We start from the raw sequence: 23,185 nt of genomic DNA on the forward strand, positions 1-23,185 counted from the left end.
AGAAGAATCTATTATGTTCGACATAGCCCCAGTTGCAAACTACAGTACCAGCCAATGAAATCAGTCATGAGCATTTGTCAAGCATTCAGAGTGAGCAACATGATGCTTCACCACACCGGTGAATAGAAAATATTGAGTCTACCTTAAAGGAGCTTAAAGCTAGCCAGAGAACGAAGACATACCCACGTAATCCATTCTCACTCTTAACTAGTAAGATATATAAAAACTTGCTAACTCATGCTCACAGGCAGAAGGAAGTTGATCTTCTAACTACCTGTTGAAACAGTTTTGCGCCAGTGCCTCAGATCAGGCTGATACACACCTCCCAATACTTTTTGTATCATTTAAAATTTCCAATTGTAAGGATATTAGTGCCTTAGGATCTGCTGGACTCTACTGTGCCAAAGATTAAATTAATGAATTTTTGTTCTTTAACAATGGAAAAAAGCTAACAGATTTTATTTAATATAATTAACTTTTTATTAAAATCACCTGAAAATGTGGTATTCCTCATATCTAAATTTCCTTAATGTCCAGAGCTTACATTTTAAGGGTCATACTTGTTAATAGTTTACCAAAATATTCACGAAGTATGTTCCTGCCTTCTTAAATACCTAAGTAAAATTGGATACTTTCTCCATAATTTCTTATAATGAATATCCCGTCAGAGATTCGTTCCAGAATACTGAAGAGTATCGGACTGTTTGCCCTTTCGTTGATTCGATCCACACTATTACGTTTTCTCAGTTCTTGCATCTGCTTTTTGTTGTTACAGTTTTTAATCTACACAGCCTTTTGCTCTTCAGGTGCCACCTGTCACTTGCTGCCAAGACTCTGACTTAAGCAGCACCCCTCCGCTAATTTTATTAGTGTATCTTTGTCCGCTGTCATATAACAAATTATTTCAAACTAGCAGCCTAAAACAATAATGAACATTTATTATCTCACAGTGTGTATGAGTCAGGAACTTGGGAGCACCATAGCTGATGTCTCTGGCTCTAGATCTCTCATGAGGCTGCACTGTAGACAATAGGCAGTGAACGCTTCACTTAAGCTGGAGGCCCTCCTTCCAAGATGGCTCCCTCACATGGAAAATTTCCCTTATACATGGGCATCTCAGTAGGGCTGCATGAGTGTCCCTACAACACAGCAGTTAGCTTTTCTCAGAGCGCCTGATCCCTGAGAGGGTAGGACAGAAACATTAAAGCTTTTATGACTTAAGTTAGGAAATCACACTCTGTGATTTCCTCAGTACCTTATTGGTTACACAAGTTGCACTTTGCATTGTGAGAGTGAACATGTTACACAGGAGTGTGAACACCAGGAGGTGAGGATCACTGGGGGCCATTTGGAGGCTGGCTGTCTACGATACTTAGTTAAGCAGTTTGATACTGTTAACTGAAGTTTAAATTTAAACTTCTGAAAAACAAATGATTAGTATATAAGATGGCTTTTGAGAACTTAACTGTTTTCTTTTAAAGTTTTAATAAGGAGAGTCACTAAGCTGTATTGAATGTTATATTAACAATATTTACTATCTTAACAGGAAAATTATCATCTGAGTATGAATATGACTCTACAAATATAGTATATTTTTTCTTGTGTATAACTTCGACAATCTTAGAACTTAACTGGTTTCTTTCTCTTTTTTTTTTTTTTTTTTTTGTTTTAAAGAGGTATAATTTACCTACAGTAAATCTTGCCCTTTTTCATGTACAGTTCTATGCTTTTTGACAAATGTATATCATTATGTAGCCACCACCATAATCAAGACATAGAACAACTTCATCACTTCTAAATATTAATGCTCTCTTGTCCTCTTTTCTTCCCTTACCCAGGCAAAAGGAAACACTTGTCTTCAGAATTAAGTCAATAACATACCAGAAAACTTTACAGTAGAGAAAACTATGCTATGCTATCTTTCACCTCTAGAAATGAGTTAAACAGGGTTGAACTGTGATAGAGGTGATGGAGATAAAGAAGGTCAGAGAGAGTGCCACAGTAGAAACACAAAAATGGCTATAAATGTACAAGACTGATGCTACAGGGACAGATTTGCAAGCTTTCATCTCATGTCTGAACTAATCTATGCTGTGCCAATATTTCCTATACCCGAGGGATGAGAACACTGCAGTGGCTTTTATGAAAATGAACAGAGGAATGGCCTTATTATCCACTCCAAGGTTTGTTTTTAACCTATGCTAAAAGAAAAGTAAAAATTAGCTACCTTCCCAGATAGGAAATATCTTGGCTGATAGCCTACTTGACTGTAATTAAGAATAAAGACATTCTTGTTCATACTTTCAATATATTTGTATCGTACATATATATCTGGCAGTGATAACCCTCACACCTCTCAGCACATCTTTCATGTCTTCTTTTACAATCGTGTGAATGGAATATATACAAGCTTCTTTATTCTTAGCTACTCAGATAACCACATAATAGGTATTAATAAGGCGTGAAAAAAATCAGTTATAGAATTTAATCTATAAAAATTAAAAATAATATATAAAAGATAAAATTTACAAGGATGAATCTGAAACAGAGTTAAAATGAAGTAAATTAAAATAATTTGAGAAATCACATACAACTTAGATATAACATGTATACTCTGTGTGTGTGTGTGTGTGTGTGTGTGTGTGTGTGTGTGTGTGTGTGTGTTTGTATCAGGAGTGAGAGGGTTTATGAGTTAGAGGTAAAGATACGTACAAGGAATGTAATAATATTGGAGATTTAAGTAAAAGTTACACAGTTTGGGAAAACTAGAAATATCTAGAGCCTAACAGATACAAGAAGAAAAAATAAGTCACTCTGTTGGTGACTAAATGGGAAGAGAAATTAGGATAATGTGCAGAATACAAAGAAAAATGGAAATCTGATTGAGTTGGAGAAATTGTCAGGCTATAAGAAATCCAACAAGGCAAAGCAGCTTAGAGAAACTTTACAAATTGTGCCTTCTCTCTCTCAAACTCTCTTTCTACATTATCCTGACCTAGCCCCACATTCTTAACAAAACAGACAAATAATAAACCAATGAGCTTAATTTAGCATGCCTCATTTCTCAAGAACCTTTAGTAGTTCCTAGTGATCACCAAGTTCTTCTCAAAGCTTTCATTTATGTTATTATGTTCAATTATCTTTCCTAGAGTTTTACTCAGGAAAGGTGTATTATTTATTGATGCATAGCTACTAGGGATATGTGAAAATACATCTAGTGGCTGTGAGAAACAAGTCTATGCAATTAACATGAGAGAACTTACCTTTTACTAGGCAGTGTGATAGAAGATTTTTAAGCAAAATTGACCTTGTCATTCATTATCCATTCAGAAACTATCCTAGATACCTTCCATTTTTTTGCATCCCACATACAATCAATCGTTAAACTCTACTGAGTTTTGTTCCCTCCTCTCCATCTGTATTACCATTGCCCTGGTTGAGGCTGTCTTCAACCGTCACTCCAGTACTGCCAAGTTCTGGCCTCCTCTGATTTATCCAGGGGTAGATGGTGTCTCGGGCAAGGTAATGAGTATGTTCTCCCTCCACATCCACAGCCCAGTTTTGCTCTAGAATTTAAATATTTACTTATGGTACCCTTTCCTACACCCCGGAATCTAACCTCTATTTTTCTTCCAGAATGATCTTTCTGACCCAAATATCTGATGAAGCTACCTCCTCCACCAGCTAACATCTCTTCAATGGCTCCCCATCATCTGAAGCATAAGTAGCAATTGCCAATGGCCACAGGGGCCAGGCAGGTGGCATAAATGACTCTTGAATAAAGCAGATCAATAGGGACTATTACAGAGTGATGACAGCAGAACCTGTCAAATATGGAAAAATGTGGCCAGAACTCCCAATTCTTCAGGATAGGCAAGAAGTCCAGATCTGTATGTAAAATTTCTCAATGTTTAAATGTTGGCAGCTAAATCTATATTTTTTAAAATACAGGAGGAACCAAACGAACCACTTCGGTAGCCTGTGGGCAATTAACCCACCAACTCTGACCTGATAGGATAAAATCCAAACTCCTTAGCATGGCATGAATGACTCTTCATGATCTATTTCCTGTCTGCTCTTACAACCCTGTCTGTTGCCAGCTCTTCCTGACAAAAAACACGTATACTTAATTGTGAATTATCTTCACTTCCGTAGTTTTACTTGCCTTTGTGTTTCCACCTCTGTTTTTCTGATGGAGTCTCCTCCTTAACTCACATTGCATCACTCTCAAACACCTCATCCAGTTCCTCTTTGATTAATTACTTCAACGAAGTGTCATTTCTTTGCAGAGGCTATCTCTGTCCTACCCCTCTCCTCCTTTGCCACCAAGGACAGATGTCTTTATAGTGGGTTCCCAAAGCATTAAGTAGATCCCGGTCATTGCCTCAAATAATGACTCCCAGAGAAGAAGCAAGTATATGTGGGGAGCGGTTAAATCCCGTTTTGCCTTTGTTAGGTTCAGATATTTCACATCAGTAAGCAGTTGTATAAATAGACCTGGAACTTAGCTGCACTATCTGGCCCTTGAGGTGGGAATATGAGGGGGGAAAAAAACTTTGTACAGGGAAAAGAAAAGAGGGCTACAGATGAAATCCTGTGAAAGAAAATGTAGGCAGAAAAAAAAAAGGAGTATATGAGAGGAGTCGAAAAAGTAGTTAGAGATTCATTGGTGTATACCTCTATCAAAATTCATCAAACTGTACACCCGAAATATGTGTAGTTTATTGAAATACAGGAATCATAAAATAAAAGTGTTTAAAAAAAAGTAGTTAGAGATTAGGACGAAAACTAAAAGTCAGTGGTGTTATGAAAGACGAGGGGAAATTTTCAAGAAGGAGGAATTATCCATCATGGTCAAATACCACAAAATGTCCTTTGAACTTAGCAATAACATCAGTGGTCATCCTGATAAGACCAGTTTTTAAAGAATGGTGATTGTGAAACCAAACTAGAACAAATTAAGGAAAGAAAAGACAACAGTAAGTGGGAATCGGGAATAAAGATTAGTCTATCAGGATTATTATTATTTATTTTTTGTGTGGATTAAAGAAGGAACACTAGAATTGTACACGGGTAAAGGAAGGATTTTTAGGAAAGAGCTGTTTATTCACTTATTTTTAGTATTTCACAACAGGGGAGGTAATGGCATTTTGAGAAATGTAATTCATTATTGTGTGAAGAATTCCTTCACATTGCAAATTATTTAGCATTCCTGCCACCTCCTTTCTCACTAAATCACGGTAATGCTCCCATCATTTTGATAATCAAAAATACCCCTATCACATTTCCAAATGCCCCTGAGGCAACAGTATTGGCCCTATCAGAGAATCACAGCACAGTCCCCCCACAAAAGTTTCTTTTCCTCTTTCAATTTTTCATTAGGAAAAATCTCAAGCAGAAAAGTTGAAAGAATAGTATAATAAACATTTAAATACCCATTAGCTAGGTTTAGATTAACATCTTACTACATTTGCTTTATCTACTTATATGAGAATTTATATTTATTTTTTATTTTGCTGAACCATTTGAAAAGAAGTTGTCAACATTATAACATTTTATATGGTCATATCCTTAAATTAAGGACCAATTTTATAATCATAACATTATTACCATGTCTTAGAACACAAATAAAAAAATTCTTAATATCAATCTGAGGGGAGAGTATAGCTCAAGTGGTAGAGCACATGCTTAGCATGCACAAGTCCTAGTTTCAATTCTCAGTACTGCCTCTAAAAATAAATAAATAAATAAATAAATAAATAAATAAATAAACCTAATTACCTCCACCCTCCAAAAAAATTTAAATCTTCAAAAAAAATTTTGAAAATCTATCTAAAACCCCATCCCTATTCAAAATTTTCCCAAAAATCAATTATAACATTTTTCCAAATCAGAATCTAGTCAAAATTTACATATTTAATTTGGTTGTTACATTTTTCAGTTTCTTTTAACCTTAAAATCTTCACTTTTGTATTTTTCACATTGATTTCTACTTTCCTCAAGAGGCCATGCCAATTGTCCTATAGACTATCTTACATTTGGGTTTTTCTGATTAAATCCTTATGGTATAATTTAGTATGTTATTCTATCCCCTTTAATTCTTATAAAATGATACCTGATCTAAAGGGCTTGGTTAGACTCAAGCTATTCATTTTTGGTAAAAACATGTCACAGATAATGGAAGGACATAAATGGAGGCTATTTTATTATTTATGGTGCTATGTTTGATCATGAAATTGAGTTACTGATTGTTGTTGATTTAAGGGAATATATGTTTACATTGTTATAACTTTAGCACTAATAGTGGGCTTGGCACATGGCAGGTGCTCCTAGATATTTGTTGAATGAACAACTGAATAAACGAATGATATAAACTGATTTTAAGTGATAGCTAACAAAAAAAGAGGAAGTTGGGTTCTGATACACAAATTCTAGAATAGCTGGTTATAGATTTAAGTGAGGAAATAAATTATTGAGTATTTATTCTTTATAGTTTTAGATCTTACGTTTTATAATGAGAATATAATTTTCCAGTCATTATTTTTATGCCAGTGTTTAGAAACTTATGTTTTTTTTAATTGAAGTATAGTTGATTTACAATATTGTGTTAGTTTCTGGTGTACAGCCAAGTGATTCAGATATCTATTTATCTATCTATCTATATATTCTTTTTCAGATTCTTTTCCATTATGAGTGATTCTAGAGTGATCGAGCAACCCAGACTGGAGCCATACTGTATTCTATCAACTCATCTTAAAAGTGACCCATCATCACTTGTGTTGAATGCTACAGGTCACTCAGACAACACAGGGACAATGTGAGAGCACTGTGCAAGATGTGATTACCACTAGGAGAAGGTCACCGGGGACCTTCTTTGAGGCTGGTTACCACAGTTGTCATAACAATTACTCTCAGGTGGTGGTGGCACCAACAGTGACATTCTAGCCACATTTTCATATAGTGTGATCTTGACCATGTTTGTTATTATTGCCTGCCTTACAATTTGTCCCTGCTTGTTTTGCGGGCCTTCTCACTAATTCTGGAACCACTCAACATCTTGTCCTTAAATATTCTTTCTGCTTATGGAAGTGTGGTGGGCAGAATTCTAAAATGCCCTCCAAGATTCTCATCCCCAGTGTAAACACCATGTATAATCCCCTTATCTTGAGTGTTGGGAGAAACTGAATACAATGGATTTCTCTCTTGTGGTTGTTACATGACAAAAGTGGAATAATTTTGCAGATGTAATTAATGACCCAAATCAGTTGATTCTGAGCTAATCAAAAGCAGGTTATCCTGCTGGTAAGAATGTGAAATGGTACAGATGCTACAGAGAGCAATATTATAGTTGCTCAAAGAATTAAAAATAGAATTACTGTATAATCTAGCAATACCATTTCTGAGTATATGCCAAAAGAACTTAGAGCAGGGGCATGAAAAGATATTTGTACACCCCATGCTTATAGTAGTATTATTCACAATAGCCAAAAGGTGGAAACATCCCCTGACTGATGAACAGATAAACAAAATTTGGTATGTAGATATATACAATGGAACATTCTTCAAGCCTTAAAAAGAAGAAAATTAGCTTTATTCATGTTGTAGCATGGGTACACATTATATTAACTGAAATAAACTAGTCACAAAAGGACAGATGTTATATAGTTTCTCTCATATGAGACACTTAGAGTAGTAAAATTCATAAAGACAAAGAAGAAAAAAAATTTCCAGGGATTGGGTAGGGAGAGGGATGGAGTTATTGTTTAATGGGTTTCAGTTTTACAAGATAAACAAAGCTCTGTGGATGAATGGTGATGATGGTTGCACAGCAATGTGAATGTACTTAACGGCATAAACTATATACTTAAAATGGTTAAAATGGTAAATTTTAAGTTACATATATTTTAACACAATTAAAACTTTTTCATTAAAAATTTTGAAATGTAAAAAAAAAATTATTTTTAAAAAGGGGACTATCCTGAATGGGCTTCAGTTAATAGGGAAAGCTCTTCAAAGAAGGATGGGGCCTTCCTGGAGGGAGGGATTCTCCTGCTGGCCTGGCCCCCAAGTTGTGGGCTGTTTATGGAGGGGGCCACATGAAAAGGACCTCAAGGCAGCCGCTAGTTGCTGAGAGCAGACTCCGACTGACAGCCAGGGGACCTCCATTCTACAACTGTAAGGAACTGAATGCTGTCAACAACTAGTGAGCCTGGAAGAGGACCCTGAGACTCAGTTGAGGGTATGGCTAGTAACATTTTGATTTTAGCCTTGAAAAACCCTGAGCAGAGGACCCAGCTAAAATGTGTCAGAAAATATGACTTAAAAATTTGTGTTTTTTTAAGCCACTATACTTGTTGGAATCTGTTGCACAGCAATAGAAAACTAATACAAATAGGCAACGTCTTGCTTGCAATCCAGAATCCTGACTGGTTCATGTATCTACACTTGGCCAGGGAAACTTGATAGACATTTCCAAGACTCTGTGCTATGAAATAAATAATCCCTCCTCCCTTCCAGGAAAACCTATCCATCACTAATAATAAAAGACAGAGCCTGGCCTGACAGGTGAAATTAAAAAAATTTTTTAAAAGTTGTCCATTATACTGTGTATGTATATGTATGTATGTGTGTGTGTGTATATATATATATACACATTTAACTTAAAAGAAGTTAACTACTTATGTAGTTATTATTTTATATCTCGTTTTCCCCCAATTTTTTAATATTAATTTTTAACCACAAGTCTCCACTGTCTTAGGAGGTGTGTTCCAAGCCCTCATTTATTTATCTTTTATTTATGATGGTGGGGTACAAATAAATTTTCTCTGTAAATTCCAAGGAACTGTGAGGTCATTTAGTCTAGCTAAACTCTTTGACTGAAGCATAACTGGGGACAACCCAGTAGGATATACCTAATGCCCCAATATGCAACCAGAAGGACAAATGAGAAGAGAAAAGGACAAATGAGTAGAGAAAGAAAATAGCAGGACACACAGTACTCATCATCCCATTAGCTTCCCTTCTCCAGCTCCAGCTGCCATTCAAACTAGCCTTTCAAATAGAAAGAAAAAGCATTGCCCATTCTTGCCTAAACATACGAGGTTTTTGGTGGCTTGTCATTGTACTGACAAATTTTCAGTCTTTGAGCATTTCTTTTAAAGGAGATAAGTCATATTTTAAGCCCTATTAGCTAAGATCTTAATTCTCAGTTTATGCCAATGATTGATTAAATCTGCTAGTAGCAAGAATGAGTCACAGGATAAATGCTTGGGGAGGAGAGAAAAGTTTCAAAGAATATTAAGCTTTCTTCACATTTTATCTAGGGGCTATCTAAGCTACACTGAATAATTCTGTGTGACCCTTTTAAAAATCCTGCAATCATCCCATCATTTTAATGAATAAATATGTCCCTCCTTGTTTGTATATAAGATCTTCCATGAAATAAGATCTTGTCATTAAGAAATAATAATAAAGTTATTATTTCTCTAGCTTTATATCCTGTTAGGACTTTCTTGACGTTCTGTGCTCTGATACCATGTAACTGTCCCTCTTTCTACCTTTATACATATAAACTTCCCACTCCCCATGCCCATGCCTCTCCCCTTCACACACACATCATGTTTGTGCTTGGCCAACTTCTACTCTTCCTTGAGGAGGAGTTCATGTATCATAACCTTCTCAAAGATTTCCCTGATAGGCTATGCCTACTGCCCCTTCCCTCACACCTCACCCCCAAACCAAAGTACATTCTTCTGTGTTTCAACAGTATGCAGTTATATCTGTATCCTTTCCTTTTGCTTGTATCCCTTCCTTTTATCTATATCTTTTCCCTTACTCTGTAAAGTAATATATTCATACAGTGCTTATAACAGGAATGGGCACTTCATAAATTCTGTGTAAGTATTAGCTCTATCATTGCTTTAAAGTTAACTATTTTAGTATCAGTTTCCTCTACTAAAGTGTAAGCTCCTTAACCTAAAGGACAGTATCTTATTCATTTTCTTTAAACTTAGTTATTGGAGTATAGTTGGTGATCAAGAAATGTTCCTTGAAATTTAAGATGGTAAGAAACTATTATTTATTGAGCCCTGTGTCAGGCAAGATTTCTATAACATTCCCTCAGAGATGTTCCTGCTTTAATCCCTGAAACCTGTAAATAGGATTTGATGTTTTGATTAGGCTCTTTCTTATGGTCAGTTGATCATAAAACAGGGAAGATTATCTAACTTCAGCCAACTTTTAAAAGCAGATACCTCCTTCAGGTTGGTGGCAGAAGGGGAAGTTAAAGAGAGAGGAAGAAAAGCAAGAGAAGGATCTGACACACTGTGGCTGACTCTGAAGATGGAACGGGCTGCGTGTAAGAAACAGAAAGAGGCCTCTGAGAGCTGAAAGCAACTCCCGGTCCACCACCAGCGAGGAATGGAGACCTCAGTCCTGCGACTGCAACTTGAATGAGCTTCCAAGAGCTTCCAGCCAGGAGCCCAGCCTGGCTGACACCTTGCTTTTGGTCTCTGGAGCATAGAACCCAGCTAAGCCCATGTGGACTTCTGACCTTACAGGACTGTGAGATAATAAATGGGTGTTATCATAAGGTGTTACATATGTGGTAATTTCTTAGGCATCAGTAGAAAATTAACTACATGTCAATTCTATGCAAGGCTCTTTACAGACATAGTGAGAATGAATCTCACTAAAACCTCTTCATCTTGCCTAATGTTCTATAAATAACTTAATTTCAACTTTGACACCTGGCCAGTAGGGAACTCTAGATCAGTCATTCTTGGTGGTCTTAAACCTCCACCAGGGTGTGTGTCAGGTTTCTGAAATCAGACTACCCGGTGCTACTGGTCACCAGGCATGTTTTTACACCAGTTAATGCTTGAACATCTATCCTAGCCTGCATGATCTCTTCAGGTGGCTTTCTCATATTCAAGGTCTAGCTTGGGGCAAATTTACCATGAAACTCACAGTATTGTGAAACTTACTTGAATGGATCCTTTCCAAGGCCCTATACTTAATTGAGTATTTGTAATTTTATATCCCTTTGCTTAAAGAGGAATCCCTAAATTGTATAAACATCAGGCACCACAAAACCTAGACATTCCCTCAGCTCAGAAATTTCCTGTGTAACTAATCAAATTAATCCCTTCTTCCCTACGCCACATTCCCCTACCTGCCTGTAACTTCAGACATAGTCTTTTGCTTCCTCTCTTGCCCTAATTTTTTCTTCACTACACTTAGTAATATCTGAATTTATTTATTCATTTAAAATGTGTTCATTTTCTGTCCCTCCCTCTCTACAGAATGTAAGTTTACTGAAGGCAGGCACTTCCTTCGTTTTACTCATTCCTGTATGCCCAGAACCTGGAACAATGATTAAAAATAATAGGTGTTAATAGTATGCATGGACTGATCAACCTCAGGTCTACCCAACTGCCACATTCCAGCTGTCTTAGTTCCCTTGGGCTGCTATAACAGAACACCATAAACTCAGCAGCTTTATAAAAAACAAACATTAATTTCTTACAGTCCTAGAAGCTGGGAAGTCTTAAGATCAAGGCACAAACAGATTCGGTGTCTACTAAGAGCTCGCTTCCTGGTTCACAGATGGTAGACTATTTATTCACTGTGTCTTCACATGGTGGAAGGGGCCAGGAGCTCTCTGTGATCTCTTTTATAAGGGCACTAATGTGACCCAACTACCTCCCCCAAAGACTCTACCTCCTAATATCATCACCTTGGGGATTAGGATTTCAACATATAAATTCTGAGGGGACACAAACATTCAGACCATAGTAGTATGAACCAAGTTGGTGGCACACCCATGTTTGGCTAGTGGGAGTTCCAGGTCTAGGTTCCAGCCTCTCTGGTGCAGCATTCGGCCATTTACTCTGAGATCTTGTCACATCCTAAGGACACTGCCAGGGATCAGGGAGCAAATCCTCACTGTTCTAGAGACCCACTGATTTCTTTCTCATCCTTTCAGCCTAGGTATCACTTTTTATTCTCAGTGACATCCTTCTTTCCCATGGCAGTGTCCAAAAATGTCTTGGGAGAATCCCTTCGCTTGGTTCCCCCTTCTCCACCCTAAATATAAATAATATTACATGACATTAGGGAACATTTTTTCAAGTGAGAATAAAAGCCAACTTAGAAAATGTTCCTGTTTGTATCGATCTATAATACCATGCAGATGTAGCCTCAATAAATTCTTAGCCACCTGGTATACTACTTCCAACCAGATTACTAGCTCTAAATTTTTACTAAATAGAAATTTGGGGGTGGTCATTTCAAGCTAGGCAGGAAAGTGTTTTGAAAGCAACTTCTGCTTTCTTCTCTACCACAAACATCCCCTGAGGCAAGGAAGTGGAGTTGCTATCAGCTTAAATGAGGGAAGGAAAAGAGGCAAACACAAGAAAAAAAAATCTCAATTTTTTTTTCCTTTCTAACATAATTATTCATTTAATCTTAAAACAGCCATATGAAGCTGATATTATTCCCACTTGTCAAAACTGAGCCTAGTCTTTACCAGTGATGCTGTGTCTGTCACCACTGCACATGTTTATTGTCAATAAAATCCTACTCTGTCTGTTTTTCCACTCTGGCCCCTGGAGGAATTTAGAAGCTTTCTTCAGGATTTGAGGTGAAGGACATTTGAATGAGGCCCTCAACTAAACGCTAGTGTTCCAAGAGGGAGCTCATGCTCCTAAACTCTCCTTCCAGACACTGGAGCAGCCTTTAGTAGTTTTCGTAATTTCAGTGCCACGGAAGATGACTTTTAGTTGTGAAGTTCCCTTCATGTTTTCTCCCAGAGGTTACAGACGCTTTCATAGAAGCTGGCCTTCCAATTGCCTGCCTTGACAGCCTGAGCTGGGTGTGCCTTCACTAAGTTAATTATAATTATTGTTATACATGGTAATGAAAGTCAGGTAGTGTTTCCCAAAGTATAGGATGTGTAGACTGATGGTACATGAGGTAATTTTATTTAACTTATATTTTTCAAATTGAAGTAGAATTACCTTACACTATTATATTAGTTTCATGTGTATAACATAGTGATTCAATATTTTTATATGTTATGAAATGATTACTCCAACAAGTCTAGTTACCATCAGTCACTGTACAAAGTTATTACAATTGTATTGACTATATTCCCTATGGTTATATCTTCCTAACTTATTTATTTTATAATTGGAAGTTTGCACCTCTTAATCCCCGTCACCTATTTTGCCCCTCCTCCCCTCTGGCAACCACCAATTTGTTCTACATGAGGTAATGTTAGATGGATGGCACATTTAAATACCAGTGACACTTAGCAAAAAAGCTATTCTCTTTTTAATATCCTTGAATTTTCCCCATTATGTTAAGTAGAAAAATATCATGTTGATGCTAATATTCTAACTCTTAACCAATCTTTCTTTTCTAACAGATTGAGAGATGGCCTTGGGCTCAGATCCTGGACAGGCAACCTAATTAGAATAACATTGTCTTGTTTTCATTTTAAGGTCTTTTCCTTATTTTGATTGGAAATATTTTCTACTTACAAAAGTGACAATGTTTCCTTTTAAAATAAATCTACTTGAATAGTTCAAGTTTAAAGAAAATATTAATAATAGTATTTGTGGTTCACTAGATCAGGCAAAAATCATGCCACAGTTTCGGAAGCACTAAATTAAGCAATTCATATGAATGACCATGTGATGTTCTGACACTGACCATGATACAGGTTGTTAAGTCATATGCATCAGAGGCAAGTTATCATCTCTTTAGCACTATGCCTGTACTTTGGATAGTTGCCAGACACTCATCAGATTCCCTATTTGTGGGGACAGAGAAGTTGTGTAGGAATAACAGCCACAAGTAAATTTATGAGGGTTAAATTCATGGGATGAAGCCAGATGTGGCAGAGAATTTACCCTGAAGAGTTAACAGCAAGCTGACTTTCAGAGTAGTGGAAGGAACCATTGGGTATGGGAAGTGAGGCTGACTTTGTAACTCAGAGGCAAGGCAAAGGGTGAGATCTAGAAATCAGGATTGGCCTAAAAGTGGAGACTGAAGCAACTTACAGTGTGGTTCAGTGATGGTTGCAGTCAACAGCCTAGGTGGGACTGAATATCTTACAATGCTAGCAGACTGTAAACTTTTCTTCAGGTTCCTAAAAGCAACATTGGAAAGAAATTATTGGAAAAGAGCCTAGCCCAGGTGTACAATATAGGAGATAAGATCAGAGTGCCTTCTTGACTATTCTATCCTCAAGTGTATAAATGTAAATTAGAATCCTGGGAGAACTTAAATATATGACTTAAAACTACTTATCGATATATTATGTACACTTTTGTATCAAAATATATTTCTAATTGCATAATAAAAGTTAACTGGGTAAAAGGTTTACTGAACAGAGAACTGGTTCATAGACAATTTCAATATGCTACACTGTAAGAGTGATATATAGACCCTCACTATTACTTTATAAAGAATGTAAAGGCTGGCAAAGCAGCAATCTATCAGTTAAGTAAGCAAAGAAATAACTTAGATCCCAAAAGTTCTTAAGTATTTTCCTTATAACAAAGGCTAAGTTTTTTTAAATTGTAAAAATATGTTTTACCAAATGGCAATTGACCAACATTTTATTGAACAAAAGACTAATTTAAAATTTTTTATTTTCTTCGGTTGACTTTAAAATTTTCCTTTTCTTGTCTTGTGTTCACATATTGCAATGTAGTCAAATGTATTTTCAATTTTGGATTCAGAAATCAATCAAGCAATCAATCAATCTCCACACTGCATAGGTTGGTACTAAGGCCATACACACAAGCATATATTCTGTACCTATATAATTACATTATATAGTTATTTTGCTAACAATAAACTTGACTGTAAGCATAGTATCATATTATGCTAGATGATGGTACATCAAAAAAACCCAGGAAAAATAATCTAAGATTTGTATGTGTATGAATATTTAAAATAAATTTATGATTTAATTAAGATGTCTTCAAATTGATCATAATTAATAAGTAAATTAATTATTGGTAAGAGATATCTGTAGTATAATTAAGTTTTGGAAAAAAAAGTGTACAGATCCTCTTCTGACGACTTCCTGCCTGTAATAACTAAAGACCCCAACATGACAAATGATTTGCTGCAGCAAAGAAAAACATTTAGCAAATTAATAGGTATAGTTTCATTTGCACTTCTATTTTAAGGCTTAATTTGCCTTAAAAGAGCTGAAAATTACCCTCACACCTAAATTTACTTAAAGGCCATTATGAAATGAAAATATTTGCATTTTTCCAATTTCTTCTTCTACTTACATAAATATTTAGTTTCACTCAGCTATTAAGGTAATAAGAAGTCATTGACTTTGTGTTGTTTTTTAAACAAAAAGTTTGGCCTGTTCTGCAGTTAGCCATAGGTCTTCAGTATCATGAATTAGGTAACATTCAAAAAAAATTCTCAAGGGAACCCTCCTACACTGCTGGTGGGAATGTAGTTTGGTGCAGTCACTATGGAAAACACTATGGAGATTCCTCAAAAAACTAAAAATAGACTTACCATATGATACAGCAATCCCATTCCTGGGCTGGAGGGAACTCAAATTCGAAAAGATATATGCACACCAATGTTCACAGCAGCACTATTTACAATAGTCAAGGCATGAAAACAACCTAAATGTCCATTGACAGATGTCTGGATAAAGAAGTTGTGATATATATATGGTATGGAATACTACTCAGCCATTAAAAAGAAAACAATAATGCCATTTGCAGCAACATAGATGAACCTGGATATGGTCATTCTAAATGAAGTAAGCTAGAAAGAGAAAGAAAAATACCATAAGATATCACTTATATGTGGAATCTAAAAAAAAAAAAAAGACAAATGAACTTATTTACAAAACAGAAACAGATTCATAGACATAAGAAACAAACTTATGGTTATCAGGGGGGAAAAGGGTCGGAAGGGATAAATTGGAAATTCGAGATTTGCAGATACTACTACATATAAAACAGATAAACAAGTTTCTACTGTATAGCACAGGGAACTATATTCAATATCTTGTAGTAACCTATAATGGAAGAGACTATGAAAAGGAATATATGTATGTATATGTATGACTATAACATTATGTTGTACAGCAGAAATTGATACAACCTTGTAAGCTGACTACACTTCAGTTAAAAAAAAAGAAAAAAAAATCTCCCTAAAAAGGCAAAGCAAGTGGCAGTTTAACAAGCACTTCCAATGAGACTAACACAGAACTTCTTGACTCTTAGAGCTGGGGAAGGAAAACGAACCTCGGTGAAATTTGCATATATTCATAGCCCAGGTGGATTTTTGTTTTGTTTTGTTTTCCACTGGTAGCTTTTGGAAACTGATATTTAACTAATTGTTTTACTGATGAATTTTACTCCTGAAGTAAGAGGTTGAGTCAGAAATAACCTACTTCCCACCAAACCCTTGACCAAATCAAAACTTAAGATAACAATCTATATTCCAGGGTACTTTTAAGAGCTACCAAATAGACCATAACATTCTTGGGAAATAGTAAAGATAAGCTGTCAGTTTTCCTAGGTAGATAGAAGAGCTGACAAGGCAATCTTCAAATTCCTTTCTTTTATTCTAAGAGCTCTGAAGTTCTTAAAGTGGATAGGAATTTTGTATTTTAGTGCTACAAGTTCTCCAGCACCTAACACCATCTTATTCAAAGGTCTGATATTATTATTGCTGCATTTTATGCATTTTATAGTCACTTTCTATTCCTACAGTAATTTCAGAGGAAGTATTTTTACTCTCACTTGGGTTCTATTACTAATCCAGTAACTGCTGTTCAGAAAATTCAGTCTCACAGTCAGGTGGTTTCCTAATCACACTTCACTCAATTTTTAAAAAATTTCTCAATATGATAGCTGTAATGTAGTTTACTGGAGAATAAGAGAAGCTTAAATGTTTAGTGCTATATTTCCAGCATCCAGAACAACGAATGACCCAGTACAGGTACTTATTTGCTGAAGGAATTCTAATTCTGCTGCTGAGAAAAATTAAGTAAATCAATTAGTTCTTTGGGGACTCAGTCTAAATGATCCCTAAAGTTCCATTCAGTGGTAACTTTTACGATTTCTTATTTTGGCTCTAAATACTCTAGAAAATAGTGGGTGAAAGCAATGTATTGCTTAGAAAAATATCAATTGGTGGAGATTACAAATAGATGGTTCAAAAGACATTAGTATTTGTTATAAATCATGTGTGCGTGGTATCATACAAGACAAAGTTTAAAACCCTCTATGATTGCGACAAATTGGTTTTTTAACACGTGACCTCAAAAGGTGGTTTTAAAATGTCGTTATCATCATTTTATCACCAGTGCCTAGAACAATGACTGGCTCATAGTAAGTATTCAATAAATACCAGTTAAATCAACTGCGTAATATTAACATTCCTTTTGAACTCTAGCAGCAGCTGGGTCTTTACCCATCCTTAGAAAGCGATGGAGCAGGAACCAGAAATCCCTTAAAAGGTCAGGGCCAGTAACAAGGCTGAGCTAAGCACGGGGCAGTACTGGACAGGCTTAAAGCACTGAAGGAAGGGAAAGAGGACCCAAAATACGCCTGAGAGGGAAAACACACACACACACACACACACACACACACAGCAACAAAAAACAAGCATAAGAGGAAATACGTTTCCACAGTGAAGGCTGATAGCCACTGCAAGTACCACAGGTCAACCTGTCACCAGGCGGTCACCCTGGGCTGAGATCTGAGGTAACTACCACCGAAGCCCTCGCCTACCCAGACCCCACTTTTAAAAGGTTCTCAGTAAGTTCATCCGAGTTCGTTAGCGAGAGAAATCACAAGCGCTTAATGCACGACCTATCTCTCCTCAATTCCATTCAAATAACGCAGCCAATAGGAAAATCCTCCGCCCTGAGCAAAGGACTCCGCAGAGCAGAGACAGCCCTGGAGGCAGGTCTGCCCTGAAGAGGCGCCGCACGGCCTGACTGTGGCCTCCGGAACCCGAGGAGCCCTCAGCCGGGCAGGACAACCTTCCTTCCCCGGCTCCGCCCTTCCAGGTTGGTCCCAGCCCCCGCAGCCCGGGCGGCCTGGACCACACCCGCTTCCCTCCGGTGGCCTGGCCGCCCCCGCCGCAGTTCGCGAGAGCGCTCTTCCTGGGGCGGGCGCACGCCCAGGGCGCATGCGCAGTGGCCGAAGGGCGCCTCCCTGCCCGGATCTCGCGAAGTTACGTTAGATTGGCCGCCGGTGACGGGTGGCCGGGCCGGGGGCGGGAGGACTTCTGTGGTAGGAAGGGAGGTCCATTCGGCCGGGCGCGCCGCCCCAGTGCTCTGTGGGATACTGGAAGTCTCGAGCGTCTCCTCCCGGTTCCCAGCCCTCCTCTGGCCCGCACTCATAGAAACAGTCACACACCCCCTGCCTCCCCTCTCCTCCTTCTCCGCCTCCCCCTTCCCCCCCTCGCGATAAGAAGACCCGGCGGCAGGAGAGGGGATGAAGATGGCGGACGCGAAGCAGAAGCGGAACGAGCAGCTGAAGCGCTGGATCGGCTCCGAGACGGACCTCGAGCCTCCCGTGGTGAAGCGGCAGAAGACCAAGGTGAAGTTCGACGATGGCGCCGTCTTCCTGGCTGCTTGCTCCAGCGGCGACACGGACGAGGTCCTCAAGCTGCTGCACCGCGGCGCCGACATCAATTACGCCAATGTGGACGGACTCACTGCCCTGCATCAGGTCTGTGCGCCCCAACGCCGGCTCTCCTGACCCTGCGGGTCCTCGTCGGCCTTCCGCCGAGGCCTCCGCTCCGCTCTCGGCCTCCTGAGGCTGGGGGCGGCGGGAGACTCCTTGCTGTGGGGTGAGGGGGGCGGCTTCCCGCGAAGGAGGGAGGGCGAGAACCGGTGGAGGGAGGGCACTGGGCTTGAGGCCCCCCTCAGACCAGTTGGTGGTGGAGTAAGGGAACTGGGTGATTTCCGGGGCAGGGGTAAAAAGGACTGTGGTCGGCTAAGGCCCCAGGGCCATTTGTGGACGTGTGTCTGGGATTTGGGGTCGAGGTGCGGAGCAGTGGAGTGGGGTTGTGGTTGGGCCCCCAATGTCAGTAACAGACTTGGAGGATGGGGGCTGCTGAAGAAAACGACTAACAAGAGGCATTAGGGACACTTGGGTAAATGGATGTCTTTGGTTTGTTAGGTGGGCATTGGATTTACTGTAGTTTTTAAGACTTGGTTACAAACGATGATGATAATAATAGTAATCAAGAGCCCTAAGCCGAATGCCCGGAGCAGACGATTTCCTGTTTTCTCCTTTATTACTCTTGGTCACTGGGGAGGAGGGAAAACGGGGTGTAATTAGCCGATTTGCACCGGCTGAAAGGGAGGGGATGGAAGTGAATAGGGTAAGGAAGCGTTCTAAAGGACTTGCCCACCGCGGGACCGGAACGTAAAGAAGAATCTCTTACTCCGGGAAGAGTTTGCCGCAGTGTCAGAGATCCTTTGGCCCCAGGTCCTGGGGTGTGTATTGGGGTTAGAAAGAGAAGAATAATGCGAGGCACTCTTTTCAAAGCCGGTTACCAAGCTCAGATTTTTCTTTTGGGGGTGGGAAAAAGGAAAGCTGGCCACAAACTTTTCTCAAAATGGATGCTTTGTGCATGTTAAAGTTTTATAGTAGTCTGATTGGGATCTCTCAATGTTAGCCAAATAAGGAGAAACTATTGGCAATCCAGAGATAATGTTGCTTTGCCTTTAACAGGCCAAAAGCAACACAAGCACGTAGAGTTCTGCATAAAAAGCAGTTTTTCAGCGGTGATAATAGGTGTCAAGACATAAACTCTTTACATTTTCTTAGTGGGCAACTTGAAATTACTAGGAAACGACTTTGTAACAATAGCTTCCCCTTACATTGAGAAGACTTATAAACTAACTCAAAGTTGCTTTGGTTGTATGTGGAAGATAATAGCTTTATTTGGATTAATACTGTAGCAAAAACTTGTTTGGGAGGTTGAAACTTAAGGCTTTATATTTTATGCATATTACTTTGCTGCCTTTTAAAAAGAGGTGTGTGGTGGCATTTTTCCTTTTTACTGCTTCCTGTTTAGTGAATGATGACCGTTTTAAGTTTTATATAATTGAATTCTCATATCAAACTTGGCTTATAGCCTTTGTTTACAAAGTTGACTGGATGAACTATAATGACTGACAAACTGCAGGACAAATCTGGAATTCAGAATGTGGTACCCAGTAAAAATGTAGCATGGTTTTTAGTTCTTTTCTCTGTTCCATTAATTTAGAATGTCTAATGTATAAAAAACTTTTTAGTTGGCTGAGGTTTATTTTAAGGCATAGCATAACTCTAAAAACATGGTGTTAAGAATGAAAGAAACTGGACATTAGAAATGATAATTATGTAAGATGAATCTTTTCAGATTTCTTTCAAATTAATTTACATGGTTTAGTATGGAATTGATTCGGAAAGACATTATTGTATGCTTTAGGTCAGGATACAGTTGGATAATGGTTTATATCAGTATGCTTTATTAAAATTCTCATTTAGAAATTTAAAGTTGTTACTGTTGTTGGGGAACCCAATAGTATTGGCCTGGAGGAAGAGAAAGTTTCTAATACTTTTATTGTTATTGGTTAAGGTAGAGAGAGAAAATACACGTAACAGGCTTCTTAAAGTTTTTTTTTTCCCCTCAATTTGGACATGTTGCGAGAATTATCATACTTAATAATGTCTTCCTGATTAACTGAATTCAGCAGTTACTTTGCCATTATATAGGTGTTCTTTTTATTAGATGTTTTGTTTTAGCTGACAAGCGCTTAAGCAGAAGTTTCTAAGTTTATGCATAATCATTTGCATACCTTTTTGTAATTTATCTGCACACTCCTTAAGTCAGTGAAGCCAAAGTCTTCAAAATATTAAGCATTAAAGTTTTTATTATGTTTTCTCCATCCTCATATCTGATTTATTAATAACTCTTGTACTTTTTTCCCATTGTGACAGAGAACAAGGAGTTCACTTTGAGCAAATTCAGAGCAACAGATAGTGAAAGGTGATAAAGAAAATTTTTTAAAAAGAGTCACAGGAAAATTTCAAGCTCAGAAATCTCTTGAATACTGATTGCTTTAAATACTAAAATTATAAAGACTAAAATTGACCCCCTGATTTAATAGCCCTTGAATATGTATATATATATTGTTGCTTTGCCTTTAACAGGCCAAAAGCAACACAAGCATGTAGAGTTCTGCATAAAAAGCAGTTTTTCAGCGGTGATAATAGGTGTCAAGACATAAACTCTTTACATTTTCTTAGTGGGCAACTTGAAATTACTAGGAAACGACTTTAACAATAGCTTCCCCTTACATTGAGAAGACTTATAAACTAACTCAAAGTTGCTTTGGTTGTATGTGGAAGATAGTAGCTTAATATATATATTAATTTAACCTCTTGAAAGCTCATAGAATACTTAGAATGTTTTTACCAGATTAATTATTGGCTAGTCTTTTGGAATATTCATTTACATCTTTGGTATTGATCAAGTGTCTCAAATTTCACTGTCAGAAGAAAAGTTTTAGGAACTTTATAGCCCACGAATACACTTCTTAATCTAGAATTTTACTTCCATTTCTAATATAAACAGCTTATATTTAAAAGGTTCTTTATTTGGTTGAATGTTCTCTGTCAAAAGTTACAAAAGGTAGTCAGTTTGCACATTTTTTTTGGCGGCGGGGGGATAGAAATATGTGATCCATATAGAAGATTCAATTTTTCTAGTCAAATTTCCAGTATGGTCTCTAGAATAGCCTCTTTCCCCCAAATGCCTTCCAACAGATAGAAAACAGTAGAAGTTTAATATAAACTTTTGACTTTCTAGAACTGAGATCTAGAGTAGATTTTCATTTTTATCAATGGGCAATAATCAGCTCTGATTTAAGGGCTACTTGGTAGAGTTTTAATACTATATGATCTATATGTTTCAGTATACTTTATAAAGATTTTAGGAGAATAATAATAGAGTTTTCTATAGAATGTTTTACTGCTGATTATTCCTGAAACTTATGTGCATAAAATACAGGACTGAGATTTCTTCCAACAGTTTTGAGTTTAACCTTTTGATTTTACTTAAAATCTTGTCTACTTCTACTGTGCCAGTGACTTCCAGGTCAATTTCCAGTCCTCACATTTCTGCAGAGCTCCAATCCTTCATTTCCACTTTTCCATGATGACAGAGTGTTGATTTAAAATAAAATATTATCCAATATATTGTGATTTTATATTTAAAAATAATCTTCAAGTAGTGATGTAGTAAATAGAGGTCCACCCCCTTTGCCATAGAATAGCAACTATTTATTTACATCAATATCAGGAATTTGTTCAAATTCAACCTGAAATGAAACTTTTCTTCACCAAGCCTACTCTTCTCATGGATACCTCTCTTTCTGATAATGATGTCATTAATCTCTAGATCAGGCTTTAAACATATTAGTTATTGTTTACTCATCCTCCTGTCTGCATATATCTAATCAGTCTTCACAGTTGCTTTGGCATCAGTTCTTTTTCTTGCCACTCTTATTATCAGCCTACGTCATACCTCTTTTATTTTTATCCCTAGCGTATAGTAATGGCTTAATTGCTTTCTCTGCTTCTTCTTTCCCTGGTCCAGTTCAGCATTCATGCTGCTATCAGATTAATCTTTTAATAATATCATTTTGATTGTGTCATGCCTTTCCATAAGTTCAGATTTAAAGTATTTCACCATTTCGCTTATACCTGATATATCTCCATTGTGTTATATCCTTTACTTTTTTTATTTCCATGGCTATGGCCATGCTTTTTCCACCACCAGAATATACTTCCTCCTCTTTGCCAACAAAAATCCTAGTGGTTCAAACCAGTTGCCATCCAGAAAGAATCTTTCTGTTCTTTGAATTTGTATAATACTGTGGGAGTGGAGGGGTCTCTCTCCTCTGGGGTGCTCATTGTACCTTATATTTTGCCTCTGTGCTGCTATTAAAATACTTCTTACTGAATACTGTGTGTGTGTATAAGTTTACCTTTCCTGGTTGACTGTAAGGACCCAATCTTCAACATTTTTGTATTTCCAGAGCTTAGCACATACTAGGTGCTCACTAAAGATTTGTTGAATTTTAGCTTTTACCTTGTACATAGATATGAAGTTTTAT

At 37.6% G+C, this 23,185-nt stretch overlaps 1 protein-coding gene and 1 long non-coding RNA gene across 7 annotated transcripts in view; one reads left to right on the top strand and one right to left on the bottom strand.

Moving 5' to 3' along the window:
• Nucleotides 1–18,140, bottom strand: part of LOC123617998 (uncharacterized) — a 114,661-nt gene extending 96,521 nt beyond the window's left edge. For both annotated transcript variants that reach the window (XR_012510826.1, XR_012510825.1), the window contains exons 1-2: nucleotides 15,556–18,140; nucleotides 14,067–14,155 (exon numbers count right to left, since the gene is read on the bottom strand). This is a non-coding gene — a long non-coding RNA (uncharacterized LOC123617998). The remainder of the gene's footprint in view (nucleotides 1–14,066; nucleotides 14,156–15,555) is intronic.
• A 227-nt stretch (nucleotides 18,141–18,367) lies between these two features.
• PPP1R12A (protein phosphatase 1 regulatory subunit 12A) overlaps nucleotides 18,368–23,185 on the top strand; it is a 129,219-nt gene continuing 124,401 nt past the window's right edge. For all 5 annotated transcript variants that reach the window (XM_045519428.2, XM_010958824.3, XM_045519427.2 and 2 more), the window contains exon 1: nucleotides 18,368–18,740. In XM_045519428.2, the coding sequence (XP_045375384.2) occupies nucleotides 18,504–18,740 (237 nt within the window). In that variant the 5' untranslated portion in view covers nucleotides 18,368–18,503. The remainder of the gene's footprint in view (nucleotides 18,741–23,185) is intronic.

This window comes from Camelus bactrianus, chromosome 12 (genome assembly GCF_048773025.1).
Source record: "Camelus bactrianus isolate YW-2024 breed Bactrian camel chromosome 12, ASM4877302v1, whole genome shotgun sequence".
NCBI classification, from domain to species: Eukaryota; Metazoa; Chordata; class Mammalia; order Artiodactyla; family Camelidae; genus Camelus; species Camelus bactrianus.